General features: G+C 38.5%; 3 protein-coding genes and 1 long non-coding RNA gene across 5 annotated transcripts; 3 read left to right on the top strand and 1 right to left on the bottom strand.

The window, feature by feature from the left end:
- The first annotated feature begins 567 nt into the window (after nucleotides 1-567).
- LOC125016799 lies at nucleotides 568-2,869 on the top strand. The gene is made up of 3 exons (XR_007113766.1): nucleotides 568-1,139; nucleotides 1,227-1,273; nucleotides 2,225-2,869. It is a non-coding gene; the product is annotated as an uncharacterized LOC125016799 (long non-coding RNA).
- Nucleotides 2,870-3,918: 1,049 nt separating this feature from the next.
- LOC125016723 (3-hydroxyacyl-CoA dehydrogenase type-2-like) lies at nucleotides 3,919-7,710 on the bottom strand. Its single transcript, XM_047599420.1, has 3 exons — nucleotides 7,637-7,710; nucleotides 4,894-5,012; nucleotides 3,919-4,314 (listed from the first exon to the last, which is right to left on the bottom strand). Exons 2-3 carry the CDS (start codon nucleotides 4,955-4,957, stop codon nucleotides 4,124-4,126), a joined length of 255 nt encoding a protein of 84 aa, XP_047455376.1. The 5' UTR covers nucleotides 4,958-5,012; nucleotides 7,637-7,710; the 3' UTR covers nucleotides 3,919-4,123.
- A 99-nt stretch (nucleotides 7,711-7,809) lies between these two features.
- On the top strand, nucleotides 7,810-10,616 carry LOC125016648. The gene is made up of 6 exons (XM_047599303.1): nucleotides 7,810-7,976; nucleotides 8,719-9,060; nucleotides 9,310-9,465; nucleotides 9,576-9,680; nucleotides 9,757-9,797; nucleotides 10,104-10,616. Exons 1-6 carry the CDS (start codon nucleotides 7,943-7,945, stop codon nucleotides 10,227-10,229), a joined length of 804 nt encoding a protein of 267 aa, XP_047455259.1. The 5' UTR covers nucleotides 7,810-7,942; the 3' UTR covers nucleotides 10,230-10,616.
- A 5,293-nt stretch (nucleotides 10,617-15,909) lies between these two features.
- LOC125018776 lies at nucleotides 15,910-18,768 on the top strand. 2 transcript variants are annotated; one of them, XM_047603095.1, is made up of 6 exons: nucleotides 15,910-16,155; nucleotides 16,872-17,210; nucleotides 17,460-17,615; nucleotides 17,726-17,830; nucleotides 17,907-17,947; nucleotides 18,254-18,768. In XM_047603095.1, the coding sequence occupies exons 1-6, from the start codon at nucleotides 16,122-16,124 to the stop codon at nucleotides 18,377-18,379; spliced, it is 801 nt and encodes a 266-aa protein (XP_047459051.1). In that variant the 5' UTR covers nucleotides 15,910-16,121; the 3' UTR covers nucleotides 18,380-18,768. The 2 variants fall into 2 exon arrangements, with proteins under 2 accessions (XP_047459051.1, XP_047459061.1); XM_047603105.1 differs by having other exon boundaries at nucleotides 15,916-16,155; nucleotides 17,586-17,615.
- Nucleotides 18,769-22,304: the final 3,536 nt, after the last annotated feature.

Below are 22,304 nucleotides of genomic sequence, written 5' to 3' on the forward strand. Positions count from 1 at the left end.
TGTTTTCATTTAGTGTTTATTACCGTGAAAATCGCGCAGTGTCGTGGAAAAATTCAACAAGTGAGTGTTGTTGAGAAGTTAGTAATGATTCAGACTCAGCGATCACTTTTGGTTTATTTGCAAATGTTCTGTACAGAAGCAGACACACACAGAGTAAAACCCTGAGAGAATGTCACACTGAATGTGGGGTGACAACAAGTTTTATAGTTCACGCTCACGTTGGTTACACGTAGAGCTGGTGGAAATGTACTTACTTCAAACGAGACAACGAACGTGTGCAGTCTGCACACACAAGATGGAACGTAATGCCGCACTTATCATGAACCTTCAGTGAACCTCTGCTGAACTTATTTTGACTTGTTATGAACTCACGCCGGCTAAAAGTTCTCATCGGCAAATACTGACAGCGTATATGAGAGAAGTAAAATTACAGCAGCACTACAATTAAATACTATTAAATTAAGGATTTAAAGTGTTAAATGTGAACATCGTAAAATATTGTTATGATTATTTATTTATTAACATTTATTTGGGCTGACTAAAGATTATTAGTACAGTTGTACTAAAAACGTAGGCAGGTCTGGATGGTATTTCTTTAAAGATGCTATCACTTTTATTTTTTCACGTTTTTATGCAAATGTCGGCTTTGTGTTACGCTTTCTATTACTTTTTTACTAACATGCATTTAAAGACTGGCCAGGGTGTCCTCTATCCCAGGTATCACAAGGCAAAGTGTTGTTCACTCAGAGCCACACACAGTGGGCGGCTCGTCCTTTGCAGACTTCTGTTATTGTAGCTCCTTCCTGTGTGTTCACACAAGTATGTGTGTATGTGTGTGTTATACTGTATTCATTTTAAGATTACAATATTTTAGCCTTAATGTCCTTTATACTTAAAAATGGTTATGCATGTGGGCTAAACTTATTAGGACAGTTGTAGATGCTTATACTTTTTAATTGTATATATTACCAGGGCCAGACTTTGTGTTCGTTTCACTTCCTTTTTTAGTCACAAACAGATTTGTTTTTCTTTGACTCTTCTCTGGGCGGGGGTATCCCGGATATCCACCCATTTCCTTTAAATTTCTGTCTCTCCCCCATTAGTCCACACAGCAGTTCTTCTAAATCAGCCTCTTACAAGTAAGTAGTCTGTTAATGCAAGATGCTGTAAAAAGTTACTTGTTGACTTATCTTTTGTATCTTGTCTTTCTTGTGTTAATGTTGAAGTTCTGACTTACGAGAGACAGCTACGCAAACTGATCCTGACATGCCAGGTAGGTAATTATAATATAATATAATATAATATAATATAATATAATATAATATAATGGAGGATTTCCCAAAAGAGGAGCTTTGATTAACTCACAATACATTTCAAGTCTTTGCTTACTGAAGATGAATAAGTCTGAGTGCAGAGCTGTAACAAACTATTATTTTTCCACTAAGCTATTGATTAATTTTACGATTAATTTATTGACTATGTTCTGAGTTTGGGTTGCTTTATGCCTTACAACATGATGCCTTATACTTTGGGTTAATAACTAAAGTGTAACAGAACTTTTCCAATCCCGTCAACAGAATGATGACCTATTCCCACACGATATCAATGAATGAAACAGTCATTTTACCTATTTTTAAGTTTTACCAAATGATTCTTATGAATAAAATATTTATCAAGTGTAATTAGGAAAGATGTTTTACTACATTCTGTTGTTAATTAGCATACGTAGTGCAGGCTACGATTTAACTTTGATGACTGGTGGTGAATGTAGTTGGAAATGCATCTCATTCGTACTCATATTAACCTAACATGCATGTCTGAAGTGAGAGGAAATGCAGCAGACACAGGGAGAACATGTAAATGCTCCATAACGACTGCATTACTTTTCTCTGTAGGACAAAAGTAATAACAAGCGTCTCTCTGTTTAGTGAATGTCCTTTCTTTGGAGGTTTGCAAAGCGTTGACATACTCTGTGCAAATCTACGTATTTATGTAGTGTAGTTGTAGCCACAGATGCTGATTAACCAGTGACTGGACCTTCTAGACACAGGTGTCTTTATTCTATAGCCACTTGAGACACATTCACTGCTACTAAATAATCTCTGTTTTGCTAACCGTGAGACTACTAACACCAAACGGCAGCACCTCCATTGAATTTGCCCAAAGGGGTGGTACTAAAGGGGAACTTTTTCTAAACACTATAAATGTCTAACTTTATTTGCAGCCTTGAGAGGAGGTGCACAGGTTTGTGTTAGTGCACAAGGGATAGTGGATATGATCGACAACTTTGATCGGCCTGCTAATGCTTTTGCTGTTGCCAACTACGCTGACACCGGGGCATTTGCATTGGGATTCGAGGCGTGTTCCTAAGGCAGGACTGTACGCACATGCAGGAGTCGGCTATGCTCGTGCCGAGTGCGGAATTTTTGATGCCGAGGCCAAAGGTCCTAATGCCAGCGCAGGAGTTGGAGCCAGTGTTCTGGGGGCTAAAGCCTTTGCCAAAGCAGAAGTGGCCAGTGCTTCAGTCTCTGCTGGTACCTTGAAAGCTACAGCTGGTCTGGCAGTAGACACCGGAGTCGGCATTGGCCCAACGGGACTAGAAGTTCAACTGCTAGGAACCGGCTTCTCCATCGGTTCTCGAATTAGAGTTTCTGTTTTGGGGAGTGGATTTGAAATTACCTTTATCTAAGTACAGGTGTCTGTGGCTGTGTGTCGTTTGTGCCAGCTGACACATTTATTTTATACTCATTGGTCCTGAAACTTCTTACAACTGAAACTGGATGAATGTTGCAGCATTTGTGTACGTTCCTTTCATTCATATATTTGTGTGAAATAAACACAATATTTTCCATTTTTGGAGTGCAAACTACACATTTGGTCTTTATTAATCATTTAACTGACTGTCCACAAAATCTCTTCCGTTAGCTCAACAAATTTAGATAAAAATTGAATGTAAAACTGAATTTTCCCAGAATCCATCTCATGCTATCGGGATGTGTAGTGTAATTTTAAAGGTCAGTGATGTCATATTTAATTATAATGTTATATTGATTACAATGATATATCTGATCATGATGTCATTAGTTTGATTATAATGATGTTTGATATGATGGGTCTTCACCAGGCATATGCTACTAGAACACAGAGGGAGAGCACTGAAACCAAAAGTATATCTACTGTATTCCTCACAAGGGCACATTTGTAAGGGCACATAATATGTAGAAGATTGTTCCACTTATTACACTTGGTAAAATTCATAGTTTGTTTGTAATAAAACTTTAGTTTTTTTTTGTTTGTTTTTTAAAAAAAAAAAAAAAAAGAGCTTTGAACTGAAAATAAGGGTGTAAAATGGGCGAGAATGACCTCCAACAAAACTGGGAACTTAAGGGAATTCTGAAGCTACCTTGAAAAATAAAAAGTAGTTGGTAAAGGCGCAATTGTAAAAAACAATGAGCACTCTGGGCCACGTGCTGGCACACGATGCAGAACACCTGGGATCCAAGGTCATGAAAACCCCAGCAACAGTGACGAAGACAATTTCTAACGGTGTGACTGGTTAAAATGAGGGGATGGTATAAGATGTACCCCAAATGTAGGAGATGGACAGAAGGTGTGACCTCTGAGATCCCAAAAGTATGAAAGGAATTTATACTTTAGAGTAGGACTGTGGTGAACTTTTGTGCACTATAAGACTGCTCTCCTTTGTTGCTGGCCATAAAGATCACTCTGATGCTCTGAATGTGGACTCCTGACGATTTCTTCGAGACTCCAAAGAGAAGACTCCACCAGGCTGAACTGAACATCTGCCAGGGGCTTTCTTTGACAAAGGTCTCCTATTTGACACAATTTGACACAACAGATGATCGAAGCATGCTTTATAAAAATAGGTTCACAAAGAAAACAAAAACTATACCTGAATAGTTAATCAAACTCATCTGATGTTTATTACATTGTAGAGGTCTGAATGGAGAACATTTTAAAAGTCTTTCACTCTCACATAATTTCATAAAGTGGTTGGTGATTGATGACAGTTTATAGCTGCTACGTGTAGATTTCTAGAATGTAAATACACCAGGCAGACAAACACACACATACACACAAAAACACACACACACGACCCGTCTCAGGGCTGCATGCGAATGGCTCCGTCCAGTCTGATGACCTCTCCATTAATCATGGGGTTCTCCACCAGCGACGTCACCAAGTGGGCAAACTCAGCGGGGTCTCCCAGGCGCGAGGGGAAGGGCACCTGGCGAGCAAGAAATGAGCGCACCTTCTCTGGAAGACTAGCGAGGAGAGGAGTGGAGAACAGCCCTGGAGGAGGAAAGAGTTATATGACAATAAAATGTCACTTCCTGGTTTTTCAGCGAGTTCCCTTACTCAAGATCAAGTATCAATAAAGCAACAGTTCTCGCCATTTCATTCTGACATTGAAAATTACAAAGTTAAAAAAAAAATACTGTTAGCAAATCTGTGCCATTAAGTTCTTTACTCAACTGACAATGCGATAATCTGAAAATGAAAAAAGGGTTGATGTGTGCTGCAAGAAGAGGTCAGTTTTTTGAACACATGAAAAGATAAATGCTTCAACAACAACCAGGAAGTATAATGCTTGCACGTTCAACTGTGGGCCATCGCTAAACCACTTTCATTGTAAAGACATGCTCGGTTATTTCTTAAGTATCATAGAATGAATGACTGTAAATCTAAAATGGTAAAATATGGGCCTCAGTTCATGAATAAAGAAGTTTATGAGGCGTTTTAAGGTGGATTTTGTGTGTTTTCTGCCTGGTTAGTTCTTCGTCCTGCTTCCAGTCTTCATGCAAAATGAAGCTGGTTTACCTCCCCTATGACACTGCCACATACTGAACGCCTTAAAGTGTGTACACTGACCAGGTGCTATGGTAACAACTCTGATGCCCATGGGTGCAAGGTCCCGTGCGATGGGGAGGGTCATACCGACAATGCCTCCTTTAGAAGCGGAATAAGCTGCTTGTCCGACCTAGAGGACACTGTAAAAAAAAATGTAATATAACAGAATTTTACTCAGAAAAAAACACCAGAAATACATATATTTATTGTAAACTGTAAAATTCAACTTTAAAACTCTAAAAAAAAGTTTAAAAAATCATTTAAAATTACTGAGAAATTAATAGTAAAACAACTATTAAACACTGTAGGCTATTGTACATATATATAACGTCTTAAATTATTTCACAGCATGTCTGAACAAAAACATGTTATCAGGAGACATTTTACTACTGCACATCTCCCTGCACAAAAACAAAAGACAAAAAAAATAGAATTTTGGTGCAACACTAGTCAGTGGTCAACATGAAATTCAAAACAATACTGAAAAATATGTAAAGGATAAGCTAACGATCATCTTCTAGTTTATTGAGGGGAGATCTGCTAACACAGTTTCGGTCGACTTTTTCACAACCAATAGCATTTATTAAGATTTTGGCAAATTTCATGATTCATAATTTTTGTTTCTTTCTCTCTGCAGATAAGTGGTGAGAGTTGATTTCATGGCATAAACTGGTGGTTAAGAACTCCACTCCTTTCCATGCTGAACTGTACAGTAAAGCAGTGCGCTCCGCAGTAGGAGAAACCTTAGTCAAAGAACCCAATATTGAACAGCTACCGAGATGCACTGGAAAGGCATTCTGTACAAAAAGGGTCTTTCTGTGTTTAAACCAAGGTGAGGCACTTGAATTCAGACAGACTGAACTCATGATGCTCATGCTTGTGACGCAGGACCAGCACGTATACTTTGTTACACCTCATGATGTGTCCTATGTGACAGCACTTGCATTGTATGAAGTGAAATAAGCATGAAATGTCCTAGTCATGGATGCAGAGTGTCCGCTTCTGTCTTTCCTCAAATCAGTGCCTAAACTGAGAGACCCTGAGCCTTTGCTGGAACATCTGCAATGTTTAGGAGTTGAGGACCTGAGCTACCTACAGGAGAGTGACCTCCTTTCTGTCCTGAGACCAGTTGAAGCCAGGAAATGTCTGTCACTGCTCAAAAAGACAAGTATGTGTTTCAATTTGTACAGAATAAACTTTCAAATTTAAAAAAAAAATGTGCATAGTCAAAATCTACTTATTAGGTCCAACTGTTCTAATCAATGCAGTCCAATACAACAGTTCTACTATGAATTATACTTCAAAGAATCTTCTCTACATTTTTGTTGATGTTTTGAAAAAGGTGATGACTATACACTACACCTTGTTCATCATTGATTTCATAGTGGGTCTTAGTGGTGGTGTACTGCATTATATTGAGAAAGGAACAGTTTAAAATATATCAATGGCTACTGAGGATATAATAATGTTAGGTAATAATATACCCAGATTGAGCTATGTGATGTCTGTGTTTAAATATTTTTTAAGTATTTAAATACTACTATCTGTCCTTTAATAAGGCCAACAACATGTCTTGGACAGTCCTCCAAGCAGCCAGAGCAACCAACAGTTGAGCAGAGTCAGTACCAGTACAAGTCCAGTAACACAGTCTGATGAGATGCCCCTCTCTGGTGAATACAGGCATCTGTTGCACACAGTTACTCTTTTGGGTTAGATGGGCTGAAAAATAATAGAATATACCTGTAACTTACTGTAATATAGAACAATCAGCAGCAGTAAATTGACAGTGTGCTTATAAATCAGTATCATTAGTTGGGTCCATCTTCTCTAGATTCTGATTCGGTAGCAAATGACACACAACTAATGATGGGATGGGATTATGGGATGAACACAGGATATTTTATTACAATGTATGGAAAAAAAAAGGACTTTTGTATCCAGCAGTAGCAATAGTTCCCCCAACAACAACATGTTATTCATTTAGTTTCCATGTATAGTCAGTCTGTTGTGTATTTTCTTTGTAGTGTGTTATGTTGAGATCTCGCAAGCTTGTCTGTCCCAAAGCAACGGCGTCGTCTATAGTGGGACTCGTGTGACTGCTGTGGTGTTGGAAAAGGCTGTATCTTCTTGCACCTTTATCCTGGTCCTGCCTCTTAAGCTATTATTATTTAATAACAGCTAATGTTTTCTGTGTTCTCTTCAGGTGGTTACAGCTCAGAAACTGCAACTTCACCATGGCCAACAAGTAGTTCAAGTATGGACACCACACCTCATCAACTGTCTGGATAGAGTATGGATTCATTTCCAGTCACTGCTGTGACCCCTATTTGCTGAGCCCTGGTACACTTCAAATCTGTACACATAACCTGAGGACCCTGCCCTCACCAACACTTCTACTCCCCATCATTACTGTTGTCACTATATTCATCATCATTGGAGTCAGAGGGAATTTCCTGGACTATTCTATAATCTTACCTATTCTTTGCTGCACTTGTGATCTAAAAATATGACAAATTGATATTTTTTACTAACACAAACTACAACTAATCTGCACAAATATGTTTTTTTTTTAACTAACTTATAGGTATACCCAAAATGAACTGAATTGCAACCAAAATAGTCATAATAAAAGACGAATCAACTACATGACTTACGTTGGAAATAGCTACTTAGCAATGCATGACGTCCACTTTCTACTTATTTGAAGTAACATTTTAAAAAACTAAAACAATGTTACCTGACATGACACATCTTTTTTTTTTACCTCTAGAGTTCTCCTGGAATAGAAGGATTGACAAGACATTCCTGTTGGCCATCTTGGATTCAGAGGAGGTTCATTTGTAGTTACAACAACTAACCACTGAATGAACCTAAATGGAGGGTGGCAGCAGAGAGCATTCTGATGATATGCAACTCCTACATAGAAACCATTGTATTTGGCAGGAAATGACGTTTAACAGCTGTCCACTGTAGAGACCACTATGCACCACAGGGTTAAGAGAAGAGATTAGTTCCTCGTTTGACAGTGAAGAAGGACGTAGAGACGGAGTTAAGTCATCAGAGCCTCGATATGAAAGTCTGTCTGATCTGCTTCATCTTCCTCAGTGAGTACATTCACTAATAAATAATCTATTCAGTTCTCTTCATGTCTCTGTAAATATCAAATAATCTCTGGTATTTGTTTTTTAGCCTTTAAAGTTGCAGTTTGTTGTATTTAGACCGTGGGAGAAATACACACAGTTACATTTGTGCTACGTGGTTGACAGAAACAGAGAAACCTGCAACTTAAAACTAAAAACAAGTATTATGAAATGATATCATTTCACAAACTGTACAGAGTCAGAACATGTTTCTTTGTTCACTCAGTTTGTTGAACTACTTTGTAAACTTCCTTCATTTTCTCTAGACTTAGTTCCTGGAAATGAGAAGAGGAAGATATTGTTTATTCAACAAGTTAAAAAGGATCAGCTCTACAGCAGAAAAACACTGGTGGCAAGATGATAGACTGAGACCTGTGAATGCAACACACCCAAATCATTTCAGAAAGAGACAGTCCAACCAAAAAGCTTGAACAACACTGAGTCACTGTAGAGGAGATTTAGAGGAAGTCAAAGGTTCTGCTTTTTAATCTTTGTGGGAAAAACAAACTGCAAAAGAAGAAAAGTGACTTCAAACTCAACTCTACTTTTGACAATAAAATTAAATTACACAAATAGATCAGTGACTTTGTTCAGAAGAAATTATTTCAATTCATAAACAGAAACATGAGACGATATATTTAATATGACCAGACTGAAGCATATAACATTAAAATAGTAACATGATGATTGTTCATGTTTTCAACAGCTCTGCAGGATGGAAACACTGGTCTTGTTAATGGAAGAATCTACACAAGAAAAGAAGGAGGAAACATCACAGTTGGATGTTCATTTACATTTTCTGGAAGCAGGAGGTTGTTCTGTAGGAATAAATGTGAAGAAGGAAACATTCTCATTGACACAACTGAGGACAAAGCTCAGAGAGACAGATACAGCATTGAATATATAAGCAGAGATGTCCTATCAGATGACATTCTGTATGTGAGCATCACACAGCTGAAGAAGTCTGACTCAGGATGGTACAGGTGTTTTTTGGACAGATCTTTCAGTCCAGAATCATCTGAGGATTTTGAGATCACTGTCACAGAAGGTGAGTTTCTACTGAAAGTCATGAAAATGTTCCTTCATGTCTGTTTCACTGAAGCTACTTCTGATTGACAGAAACAGTTTCACCTGATGTTCATGAAGTAACCAGTTCACCTGCTGCTTCATGCAGTGTTGTTATAAATGATTGAATGATGATTGAATCATTTCATTTTCTAAAGAACTCTGTAACATCAGGAGGAAATCACTCACCAGGATTTATTTGTCTCCATTTCTGATTGTTTCATGTTCACAGCTTCAACTGCTCCACAACCAACATCGACTTTAGGACATTTTTTAACAACAATGTATCTCTCATCATCCCTCACTACAACAACAACACAGACTTTAATGTCCACAGCTTCATCCTCCTCCTCTGAAGCCACCAAGCTTCAGGAAACATCACCTGCAGGTTTGTTGAACTGTTCTTCTATCACTGAATGTAAAGTTCATCAGCTCAGAGTCATCAACAGTTATGTACCACTCTTCTTCCTCCTCGTTCTTCTCTTGTCTCTCCACCAGGTTTCCTCTTGGTTGTGGTTGTATGTGTACCTGTGGTGGTGATAGTTTTACTGCTACCTGTTGTTCTGCTGCTCATCTACAGAAAGAAGAGAGAGGACTGTGTCTGTGAGTGACCTTCCAAACGTATCTGCTCCTTTAAGAATCATTTAGACAGAGAGAAAATACTTTGTCTTTTCTACAGGTTGGAAGAGAAGAAGAAACTCAGACCACAACAGGACTGAGGTGACGTTCTCTAACTCATCTGTCTTTATTCTCAGTGTTTCCTGTTAAGAATCTCTCTGCAGCACTGGAGAGAAACTGAAACTCTGACCATCGTTCTATTAAATGGAGGAAAAGCAAAGAAACATCTGAAACCACAAACACATAGTCCACTTGTCTATGTGTTAACGTCACATTACACACTCTAAATACTTCTGTTTCTATCATCACACTCTTGTGCTCCTTGTTTTCAGCTTCTGTTTTCTCAAGTTGCTGCTGTCACTGTGTTTTTCATTTGTAGTCAAATCAAATCAGTTATTTTTTCTCCAGGTTGCTGTCTGTGAGAACTGTTCTCCTGTCTCTACATGTGAGGACTCCACCTACCAGAGCCTGAATCCAGGCAGCAGGGACCAGGACCAAACCTACTCTACACTCACAGAGACACAACAACAATGATCCTGTCCACATTTAGAGCTGAATTACATACTGTGTAGGTTAATATCTCCGTGTGCCAATACTGGGTTATTTATTTCTTCTCAGGACTCTACTTGTAAATATCTTCTCATTTCACTCAAAAGCACCACCTGTTGGTGATGCAGTGTGTTGTGTGACGTGTGTGTCTCTGCAGGGAGCTCCACAAAGTCTGAGACAATAACCTTAACAGCACTTACTTAAGATTGAAGAAAAAAGATTTATAAATATGTACATATGCTCAAATAAATTAAAATGAGTTTTAGGCCATTGACTTATAACAGCAGAAGAGAGATGGAGAGGATTGTTAAGTGTGTGTTGTGTTTGTGTTATGTAAATTGTCATTTAATAAAGGTTGTCTGTGTAGTTTTATTCTTGGTTGTAGTTCAACAGGTGTGTAACAGAGTACAGTCTGCAGAGTTTCTCCACCAACGCAGCAGTTAAAGGTCTATGAGAGGTCACTTAGAAATCATTGGATCATGAATTTGACTGTTTGCAAACATTTTATAAAATGAGCAGTGAAAACATGTCAGAGTTCATGTTCAGAGTGCTGCAGTAAATATAAAAGTACCATCACAGTTTAAAGATAAAACTCCTTCATTTAGGAGAGTCAAAGGTCAGAGGTGGGTGTAGGTATGTGGTGAGGGGCGGCACAGGCACTGAGAAAAACATCAATCCAAACATTTGTGTGATCCCCCTGCACACTGCGTCCCTTCAAGGTATGATTTCACTTTGAGTGTTGAAGTGGGCATCCTCAAACTGGGAGGGTGGATCTCAGTCACAGAGGTAGATGAGGACGGGGGGAGGTGATTTGAGGTGGGCAGCAGAGGAGAGCAGGGATCTATCAAACAGTGGACCTCTACATGTATTAAAAAGACACCTCATAACACACACATATGAGAGGAGGAGAGTGGAGTGTGTCTTGTGTTCAGAGGGTTGAAAACACTATTAAAAGAAGAGAGAAGTTCCTGGTTTGATGGTGAAGAAGAACCAAGAGTCATCTGTAAACCATCAGAGCCTCAATATCAAAGTCTGTCACACTCTGATCTACTTCATCTTCCTCAGTCAGTACATTCACTTCTTTAGCCTTCATTTTTTAAAACCTTTTGTGATTCGTTTCTATTGTTTTAAACATCAACAAGAATGGACATTATTTGTCCATTAATAGTTTACCGTTGCCTCAACTCTAGCGTATTAAAATAAGTCGACTCAAATACATGTAGATAAATGATTACGCTTAAAGAGAAAAAAAAACTGCCTACATCAACTTTCTATCAGTGGGTTTTAATTTATTTTCTTTAAAGAGTTGTATAAAATGAACAGCTTCCTGCCATTCCTTCACGAAACAAAAATATATTTCAGAATATTAGGAAATACCATGTGATATATTAGGAAATATTCACATATTTGGGATTTAGTATTTATATTTCCCAATATATTACAATATATGCTTATATAACGGGAAGGCCATTTATGCTTTTGGGTGGTGAGAGATAGATTCAGAATTCAGAGAAAAGCCACAGGCACAGGAAGAACATAGAAAGGCCACAGCCAGCTGGTGGAACCTTCTTGCTGCGCTACCCAGTAAAACAAATGAATCCATTTCCATGTTGTGTTGGTTTAGTGTCAGTCATTTAAGTGTCAGTCTATTTCAGAATCAAACACACTCTACCTGTTCACGTAAAGCTGCAGTAATTATCAGCCAAGTCTACCTGCCCAGAACACAACAGCTGACAGGAACACTTCACAATCAGCCACTCTCTGATGAAGGAAGGGAAGCATTTATTAGTCAACCAGTCAAACAGAATGGTGAAACAAACAAACAAAAAAACCCTGAAACCACAAACACGTAGGCCACTTCTCTGTGTTTCACTCCACTGTCACACTCAGACCATCTGCTTATTGTCAGTTTCTGCATAAATAGTGTGATATATAAGTGGTGTGGTACAAACTATTTATATATCAGCAATTACAGTTCACTTTTGGCTCTTTTGGAGTAATGTGTTTGATGGAGAGACTCCATCTTTAGATAAGTGAGTGGTTTCTGGTTCAACAGTAAAGACAGAAGGCCCATAGCAGCATTACCAAGCCTCCAGCCTGGGAGCTGTAGCCTTAACGTGTCATTGTCTATTTTAAACTAAAGTGTGAGCGTCCAAAAATGACCAGGATGACTGAGAACCTTCACAGACATGAAGTCTCAGTCTGAACTTCCACGGTGAAGTGTTGTTTTGCTGTAATAATCTACTATGAGGTCTGGTTATTAAGGACCTAGTATGAAAGCAGAAGGATAAATCTCTAGTTCCCTTCAATGGTTTCATCACAGCATTTTAAATCGATGGAAAGATTTTTAGAAGTCTGTTTGGACAACCTGGTGATGATGAATCACAGTAGAACAGCCTAGTAGTGACAAATGTATGAACTGTTGTAATTTTGACACAGTTGTGCTGGTGAAAGGAGGCAGATCCAGAGACATGTTTATGTCCAAGTTCAAGGACATATCTGGGTTAAAAACTAACTTTGAAAGATTCTATCATGTTATTATCAAGCTGACACTATTCAGAGTATATATGGTTATGTTTGAGTGAAAGAGAGACCTGCCAGTTGCAACTAAAGCACAAAGCAGAAAGAACCAACTAAAAGCTAAGAATACATTTTCCCAGATGTGTGCTGTTCGGTGTCTGAATGTGTTCATTTGGACTGAAATAACAGCTTAAGTTAAAAAACAAACAAACATATAACAGACGAAAGAAGAAACTGAAGGGAATCCCTTACAGCTGCATGAATCAGGATATTATAATTATAATGAATAAGATGACTGTTATGTTATGAACAATCCTGATTCATAACTTGGTCCTGCTCCTACAAGATACCATTCATCTGAATACTGAGTAAAAATATTAAAACAGACCATAGAATTTAAAAGGTCAAAAGGCGTTGAATAAGGGCAACTGGTAAAACACTGGTATCAAGATGACAGACTGAGACCCATGAATGCAACACACCCAAAACCTCATTTCAGAAAGAGACAGTCCAACCAAAAAGCTTCTTCTTGTCCACCCATTCACTCACATATTCACACACCAGTGCCAGTTCAGCATATGGCACACCCACTAACCCTTTCGTGGACACCCACTAACCCTTTCATGGACAACCCGCTCTACCTACCGCACACACGAGTGGACAACTGCAGAAGGCCATGAAGACTGAGCTGGACAGATGTAGTTTGGAACTCCACAGGTCAGGAGGGAGAGGAGGGGACAGCGGTTAGTAATACAAAAGAAAATATAACAGATTAGAGGACAGGAGCTTGGTGCCAGAAAAGAAAGAGTGGAGGACATGTCCACAGTGTGTTGTCCCCCAGCAACCTAGGCCTATAGCAGCATAGCTAAGGGATGGTAAGTCTTGACTTTTAACTGGAACCAAAAAACTAAATGAAATTATGTAAATATGCTGGATTTAGCTTAAATCCTCACACATTAAAAATATAAACAATCAGACATAACAGCATACACTATGTCCATATAATGGACATGTGGGTGAACTATTGAAAGCTGTTCAATACGACACCTGAAATGATGCTTCATTTTATATTAAATGGTTTGCTTTAGTATTTTTACTCAGTCTTCAGATGAAAGGTATCTCCTAATAGTCTCAGACATTGTCTTAGTTCTTAAGACCAGGATGACTTGTAAGTTTCTGCTTTACAACTGAAACGTGTAGAGTGGGATCAAGTTATGAAACAGGATTATTTAAAGCAGTCCTCTGATTAATTATGAGTACAATATCCTGACTCATGCAGCTGTAAGGGATTCCTTTCAGTTTCTTTAAAGTGGTGTCGTGTGGCGTGTTGTTGTTTTTTAACTAAAGCTGTTATTTCAGTCCAAATGAACACATTCAGACACCAAGGACACACACCTGCAAACCAGAAACATCTGTGTTCTGCTTGGGAAAGTGTATTCTTAGCTTTTAGTTGGTTCTGTCTGTTTTATGCCCCTATTTTGGTTCTCAGTCATCCTGGTCATTTTTGGATACTCGTGCTTTAGTTTAAAAAAGACAATGCGACGTTAAGGCTACAGCTCCCAGGCTGCTATGGACCTTCTTTCTTTACTGTCAACATGCTCCCTTAACATTTGTATTCTTCAAGCTTGAGCTGATGCTGTTAAGGTTGTTTTCTCATTCTTTGTGGAGCTGCCTGCAGAGCCACAGAAGATATACAGTCTGATGTTAAGGCAACATGTCAACCTGAGTTAAAAGCCAAAGAGACAAATTGTGTTTTAAGAGAGGTTTTTGAAAGAAGAAGCAGCAATTCACTGGCTCCCGGTACGTTTCCAGATTCGTTTAAAATTCTTTTATTTGTTTTTAAATGTGTTCATGGCGTCACTCCACAGTATCTGTCTGACCTGCTGCAGCCGTACGCTCTCTCAGACTCCCTCAGGTCAGCTGATCTGTTAATGTTGGTTGTCTCTAAGACAAACAGGAAGCTGAGAGGTGACAGCAATTTTTCAGTCGCTGCCCCCAAACTGTGGCACAACACAGTGGTTTGGCACATCAGACAGACTGACTCATTTCTTCTTTTTAAATCCCTTCTTAAAACACATTTGGTCTCTTTGACTTTCAGTTTGGTGTCAGATGTTGGTTCTTGTTGTTTTTAATTTTGACTGTTTTATAATTTTAATCTTCTTTTATCTGCCCTCGTGTCTGTGTTGTTTTTAAAATGCTTTAAAAAGTGATTAACATCAGAAGTTAGTGAGTGGCTTCTGGTTCAACAGTAAAGACAGAAGGTCTATTACCAAACATTACCAAGCCTCCAGTCTGGGAGCTGTAGCCTTAACGTGTCATTGTCTTTTTTAAACTAAAGCGTGTGCATCCAAAAATGACCAGGATGACTGAGAACCTTCACAGACATGAAGCCTGAGCCTGAACTTCCACAGTGAAGTGTTGTAATGTTACAGTTACAGTTTGACACAGTTGTGCTGGTGAGAGGAGGCAGATCCAGAGACATGTTTATGTCCAAGTTCAAGGACATATCTGGGTTAAAAACTAACTCTGAAAGATTCTATCATGTTATTATCAAGCTGACACTATTCAGACTATGGTTTTGATTTACATTATCTATTTCAGAATTTAGAAAAGTATTATTGTTTCATGGCAGTAGGACTGTTACATTTGAACATTGTATCACAATGTTTTCATTTTTTAATTATGTTTATTTACCTGCAAATACAGAGAGCAGACTCACTGAGTAAAAGAGAGACCTGCCAGTTGCAACTAAAGCACAAAGCAGAAAGAACCAACTAAAAGCTAAGAATACATTTTCCCAGATGTGTCTGAATGTGTTCATCATCTCATTTCATCTTCTACCACTGAATCCTCACTAGGGTCACGGGGGTTTCTGGAGCCTATCCCAGCTGGCATCAGGTGAGAGACAGGGTACACCCTGGACAGGTCGCCAGCCTATCACAGGGATAACACTGAGACAAACAACCATTCACACTCACACTCACACTCACACTCACACCTTGGGTCAATTTAGAGTCACCCATCAGCCTAACAAGCATGTCTTTGGAGGTGGAGGAAACCAGAGTACCTGAGGACACAGGGAGAACAACTCCACCCAGAAAGACCCGAGCTGGACTCGATCCAGTCGAGTCACTGTCTTCACCAAATTAAAATAAATAACATTCAAATTGTGTTTTTAATGTATACGACTAAATAAGCTTTCTGCTTATTCATACAGACAGTTATCTCTCTACAACATCAGTGAGATATAGAGGGGAGGAGAGTAGAGTGTGAACACATCTTTAAGAGAAGAGAGAAGTTCCTGGTTTCACAGTGAAGAAGGACGTAGAGACGGAGCTAAGTCATCAGAGCCTCGATATGAAAGTCTGTCTGATCTGCTTCATCTTCCTCAGTGAGTACATTCACTCATAAATAATCTATTCAGTTCTCTTATGTCTCTGTAAATATGAAATGATCTCTTGTATTTGTTTTTAGCCTTTAAAGTTGCAGTTTGTTGTATTTAGACCGTGGGAGAAATACACACAGTTACATTTGTGATACGTGGTTGACAGAAACAGAGAAACCTGCAACTTAAAACTAAAAACAAGTATTATGAAATGATATCATTTCACAAACTGTACAGAGTCAGAACATCTTTCTTTGTTCACTCAGTTTGTTGAACTACTTTGTAAACTTCTTTTTCTCTAGACTTAGTTCATGGAAATGAGAAGAGGAAGATATTGTTTATTCAACAAGTTAAAAAGAATCAGCTCTACAGCAGAAAAACACTGGTGGCAAGATGATAGACTGAGACCTGTGAATGCAACAAACCCAAATCATTTCAGAAAGAGACGGTCCAACCAAAAAGCTTGAACAACACTGAGTCACTGTAGAGGAGATTTAGAGGAAGTCAAAGGTTCTTCTTTTTAATCTTAGTGGGAAAAAAGTGACTTCAAACTCAACTCTACTTTTGACAATAAAATTAAATTACACAAATAGATCAGTGACTTTGTTCAGAAGAAATTATCTCAATTCATAAACAGAAACATGAGACAATATATTTAATATGACCAGACTGAAGCATATAACATTAAAATAGTAACTGATGATTGTTGATCTTTTCAACAGCTCTGCAGGATGGAAACACTGGTCTTGTTAATGGAAGAATCTATACAGGAAAAGAAGGAGGAAACATCACAGTTGGATGTTCATTTACATTTTCTGGAAGCAGGAGGTTGTTCTGTAGGAATAAATGTGAAGAAGGAAACATTCTCATTGACACAACTGAGGACAAAGCTCAGAGAGACAGATACAGCATTGAATATATAAACACAGGTGTCCTATCTAACACTATGTATGTGAGCATCACACAGCTGAAGAAGTCTGACTCAGGATGGTACAGGTGTTCTTTGGACAGATCTTTCAGTCCAGAATCATCTGAGGATTTTGAGATCACTGTCACAGAAGGTGAGTTTCTACTGAAAGTCATGAAAATGTTCCTTCATGTCTGTTTCACTGAAGCTACTTCTGATGGACAGAAACAGTTTCACCTGATGTTCATGAAGTAACCAGTTCACCTGCTGCTTCATGCAGTGTTGTTATAAATGATTGAATGATGATTGAATCATTTCATTTTCTAAAGCACTCTGTAACATCAGGAGGAAATCACTCATCAGGATTTATTTGTCTCCATTTCTGATTGTTTCATGTTCACAGCTTCAACTGCTCCACAACCAACATCCACTTTAGGACATTTTTTAACAACAATGTATCTCTCATCATCCCTCACTACAACAACAACACAGACTTTATTGTCCACAGCTTCATCCTCCTCCTCTGAAGCCACCAAGCTTCAGGAAACATCACCTGCAGGTTTATTGAACTGTTCTTCTATCACTGAATGTAAAGTTCATCAGCTCAGAGTCATCAACAGTTATGTACCACTCTTCTTCCTCCTCGTTCTTCTCTTGTCTCTCCACCAGGTTTCCTCTTGGTTGTGGTTGTATGTGTACCTGTGGTGGTGATAGTTTTACTGCTACCTGTTGTTCTGCTGCTCATCTACAGAAAGAAGAGAGAGGACTGTGTCTGTGAGTGACTTTCCAAACGTATCTGCTCCTTTAAGGATCATTTAGACAGAGAGAAAATACTTTGTCTTTTCTACAGGTTGGAAGAGGAGAAGAAACTCAGACCACAACAGGACTGAGGTGACGTTCTTTAACTCATCTGTCTTTATTCTCAGTGTTTCCTGTTAAGAATCTCTCTGCAGCGCTGGAGAGAAACTGAAACTCTGACCATCTTTCTATTAAATGGAGGAAAAGCAAAGAAACATCTGAAGCCACAAACACATAGTCCACTTCTCTATGTGTTAACGTCACATTACACACTCTAAATACTTCTGTTTCTATCATCACACTCTTGTGCTCCTTGTTTTCAGCTTCTGTTTTCTCAAGTTGCTGCTGTCACTGTGTTTTTCATTTGTAGTCAAATCAAATCAGTTATTTTTTCTCCAGGTTGCTGTCTATGAGAACTGTTCTCCTGTCTCTGCATGTGAGGACTCCACCTACCAGAGCCTGAATCCAGGCAGCAGGGACCAGGACCAAACCTACTCTACACTCACAGAGACACAACTAAAATGATCCTGTCTACATTTAGAGCTGGATTTCATACTGTGCAGGTTAATATCTCCGTGTGCCAATACTGGGTTATTTATTTCTTCTCAGGACTCAACTTGTAAATATTTTCTCATTTCACTCAAAAGCACCACCTGTTGGTGATGCAGTGTGTTGCGTGACGTGTGTGTCTCTGCAGGGAGCTCCACAAAGTCTGAGACAATAACCTTAACAGCACTTAAGATTGAAGAGAAACAGATTTATAAATATGTACATATGCTTAAATAAATTAAAATGAGTTTTAGGCCATTGACTTATAACAGCAGAAGAGAGATGTAGAGGATTGTTAAGTGTGTGTTGTGTTTGTGTTATGTAAATTGTCATTCAATAAAGGTTGTCTGTGTAGTTTTATTCTTGATTGTAGTTCAACAGGTGTGTAACAGAGTACAGTCTGCAGAGGTTCTCCACCAACGCAGCAGTTAAAGGTCTATGAGAGGACACTTAGAAATCTTAGAAAGGTTTGCAAACATTTTATAAAATGAGCAGTGAAAACATGTCAGAGTTCATGTTCAGAGTGCTGCAGTAAATATAAAAGTACCATCACAGTTTATCAAAAATGGCACCTCAGAAAGCCTTGATTATTCATTTATTTATCATATTTATTGATCATTTGAGCTGACTACAGATAATAGCTAATCACAAGTCAAAGTGTTGTTCACTCAGAGACACACACAGTGGGCGGCTCGTCCTTTGCAAACTTCTGCTGTTGGAGCTCCTTCCTGTGGGTTCACACAGTATTTCACATAAACAGTGATGGAACTTCTTGGAGATGAGTCTAATTTTTTTTTAATTTTATTTCTAAGTCTTATCGTTTAAATTTAAATGAAGATTTGCTTTCACTGAACGTAAATCTCAGCTAAAGGAAAGTGTATATGTGCGTGTGTGTCATACTCTATTTTGAGATTACAATATTTTACTTTTAATGTCCTTTATACGTATAAATTGAATTTAAAAATTTACATATGGGCTGATATCATTAGGACAGTTTTAGATACTTAATTTTATGTATCAGGCCTTTATGTTCGTTTTACTTTCTTTTTTAGTCACAAACAGCTTTGTTATTCGTCGACTCTTCTCTGAGTGCTTGTATGACTTGAATCTGTGAACGCACACTCGGGAAATACCTGCCCATTCCCTTTGAATGTCCGTCTCTCCTTCATCAGTCCTGTCTGAAACCCGCTTTTTGTGATTTAGAAATGTTTTCATTTAGTGTTTATTACCGTGAAAATCGCGCAGTGTCGTGGAAAAATTCAACAAGTGAGTGTTGTTGAGAAGTTAGTAATGATTCAGACTCAGCGATCAGTTTTGGTTTATTTGCAAATATTCTGTACAGAAGCAGACACACACACAGAGTAAAACCCTGAGAGAATGTCACACTGAATGTGGGGTGACAACAAGTTTTATAGTTCACGCTCACGTTGGTTACACGTAGAGCTGGTGGAAATGTACTTTCCCCTCCTTGAGTGTGGAAGGAAGGAAGCGACAAGGTCAGGAGGAAGTGTAAGCGAAGTCAAACGAGACAACGAACGTGTGCGGTCTGCACACACAAGATGGAACGTAATGCCGCACTTATCATGAACCTTCAGTGAACCTCTGCTGAACTTATTTTGACTTGTTATGAACTCATGCCGGCTAAAAGTTCTCATCGGCAAATACAGACAGCGTATATGAGAGAAGTAAAATTACAGCAGCACTACAATTAAATACCATTAAATTAAGGATTTAAAGTGTTAAATGTGAACATCGTAAAATATTGTTATGATTATTTATTTATTAACATTTATTTGGGCTGACTAAAGATTATTAGTACAGTTGTACTAAAAACGTAGGCAGGTCTGGATGGTATTTCTTTAAAGATGCTATCACTTTTATTTTTTCACGTTTTTATGCAAATGTCGGCTTTGTGTTACGCTTTCTATTACTTTTTTACTAACATGCATTTAAAGACTGGCCAAGATGTCCTCTATCCCAGGTATCACAAGACACAGTGTTGTTCACTCAGAGACACACACAGTGGGCGGCTCATTCTTTGCAGACTTCTGTTGTTGTAGCTCCTTCCTGTGTGTTCACACAAGTATGTGTGTATGTGTGTGTTATACTGTATTCATTTTAAGATCACAATATTTTAGCCTTAATGTCCTTTATACTTAAAAATGGTTATGCATGTGGGCTAAACTTATTAGGACAGTTGTAGATGCTTATACTTTTTAATTGTATATATTACCAGGGCCAGGCTTTGTGTTCATTTCACTTCCTTTTTTAGTCACAAACAGATTTGTTTTTCTTTGACTCTTCTCTGGGCGGGGGTATGACTTGAATCAGTGAATGCACACGTAGAAAATATCCACCCATTTCCTTTAAATTTCTGTCTCTCCCCTATTAGTCCACACAACAGTTCTTCTAAATCAGCCTCTTACATGTAAGTAGTCTGTTAATGCAAGATGCTGTAAAAAGTTACTTGTTGACTTATCTTTTGTATCTTGTCTTTCTTGTGTTAATGTTGAAGTTCTGACTTACGAGAGACAGCTACGCAAACTGATCCTGACATGCCAGGTAGGTAATTACAAAATAATATAATATAATATAATATAATATAATATAATATAATATAATATAATATAATATAATATAATATAATATAATATAATGGAGGATTTCCCAAAAGAGGAGCTTTGATTAACTTACAATACATTTCAAGTCTTTGCTTACTGAAGATGAATAAGTCTGAGTGCAGAGCTGTAACAAACTATTATTTTTCCACTAAGCTATTGATTAATTTTACGATTAATTTATTGACTATTTTCTGAGTATGGGTTGCTTTATGCCTTACAACATGATGCCTTATACTTTGGGTTAATAACTAAAGTGTAACAGAACTTTTCCTATCCCGTCAACAGAATAATGACCTATTCCCACACGATATCAATGAATGAAACAGTCATTTTACCTATTTTTAAGTTTTACCAAATGATTCTTATGAATAAAATATTTATCAAGTGCAATTAGGAAAGATGTTTTACTACATTCCGTTGTTAATTAGCATACGTAGTGCAGGCTACGATTTAACTTTGATGACTGTTACTGAATGTAGTTGGCAATGCATCTCATTCGTACTCATATTAACCTAACATGCATGTCTGAAGTGAGAGGAAATGCAGCAGACACAGGGAAAACATGTAAATGCTCCATAACGACTGCATTACTTTTCTCTATAGGACAAAAGTAATAACAAGCGTCTCTCTGTTTAGTGAACGTCCTTTCTTTGGAGGTTTGCAAAGCGTTGACATACTCTGTGCAAATCTACGTATTTATGTAGTGTAGTTGTAGCCACAGATGCTGATTAACCAGTGACTGGACCTTCTAGACACAGGTGTCTTTATTCTATAGCCACTTGAGACACATTCACTGCTACTAAATAATCTCTGTTTTGCTAACCGTGAGACTACTAACACCAAACGGCAGCACCTCCATTGAATTTGCCCAAAGGGGTGGTACTAAAGGGGAACTTTTTCTAAACACTATAAATGTCTACCTTTATTTGCAGCCTTGAGAGGAGGTGCACAGGCTTGTGCTGGTGCACAAGGGATAGTGGATATGATCGACAACTGTGATCGGCCTGCTAATGCTTTTGCTGTTGCCAACTACGCTGACGCCGGGGCATTTGCAGAGGGATTCGAGGACAAACCTGGGAAGCGTGTTCCTAAGGCAGGACTGTACGCGCATGCAGGAGTCGGCTATGCTCGTGCCGAGTGCGGAATTTTTGATGCTGAGGCCAAAGGTCCTAATGCCAGCGCAGGAGTTGGAGCCAGTGTTCTGGGGGCTAAAGCCTTTGCCAAAGCAGAAGTGGCCAGTGCTTCAGCTTCTGCTGGTCCCTTGAAAGCTACAGCTGGTC

The sequence above is a fragment of the Mugil cephalus genome, chromosome 1 (genome assembly GCF_022458985.1).
Source record: "Mugil cephalus isolate CIBA_MC_2020 chromosome 1, CIBA_Mcephalus_1.1, whole genome shotgun sequence".
NCBI classification, from domain to species: domain Eukaryota; kingdom Metazoa; phylum Chordata; class Actinopteri; order Mugiliformes; family Mugilidae; genus Mugil; species Mugil cephalus.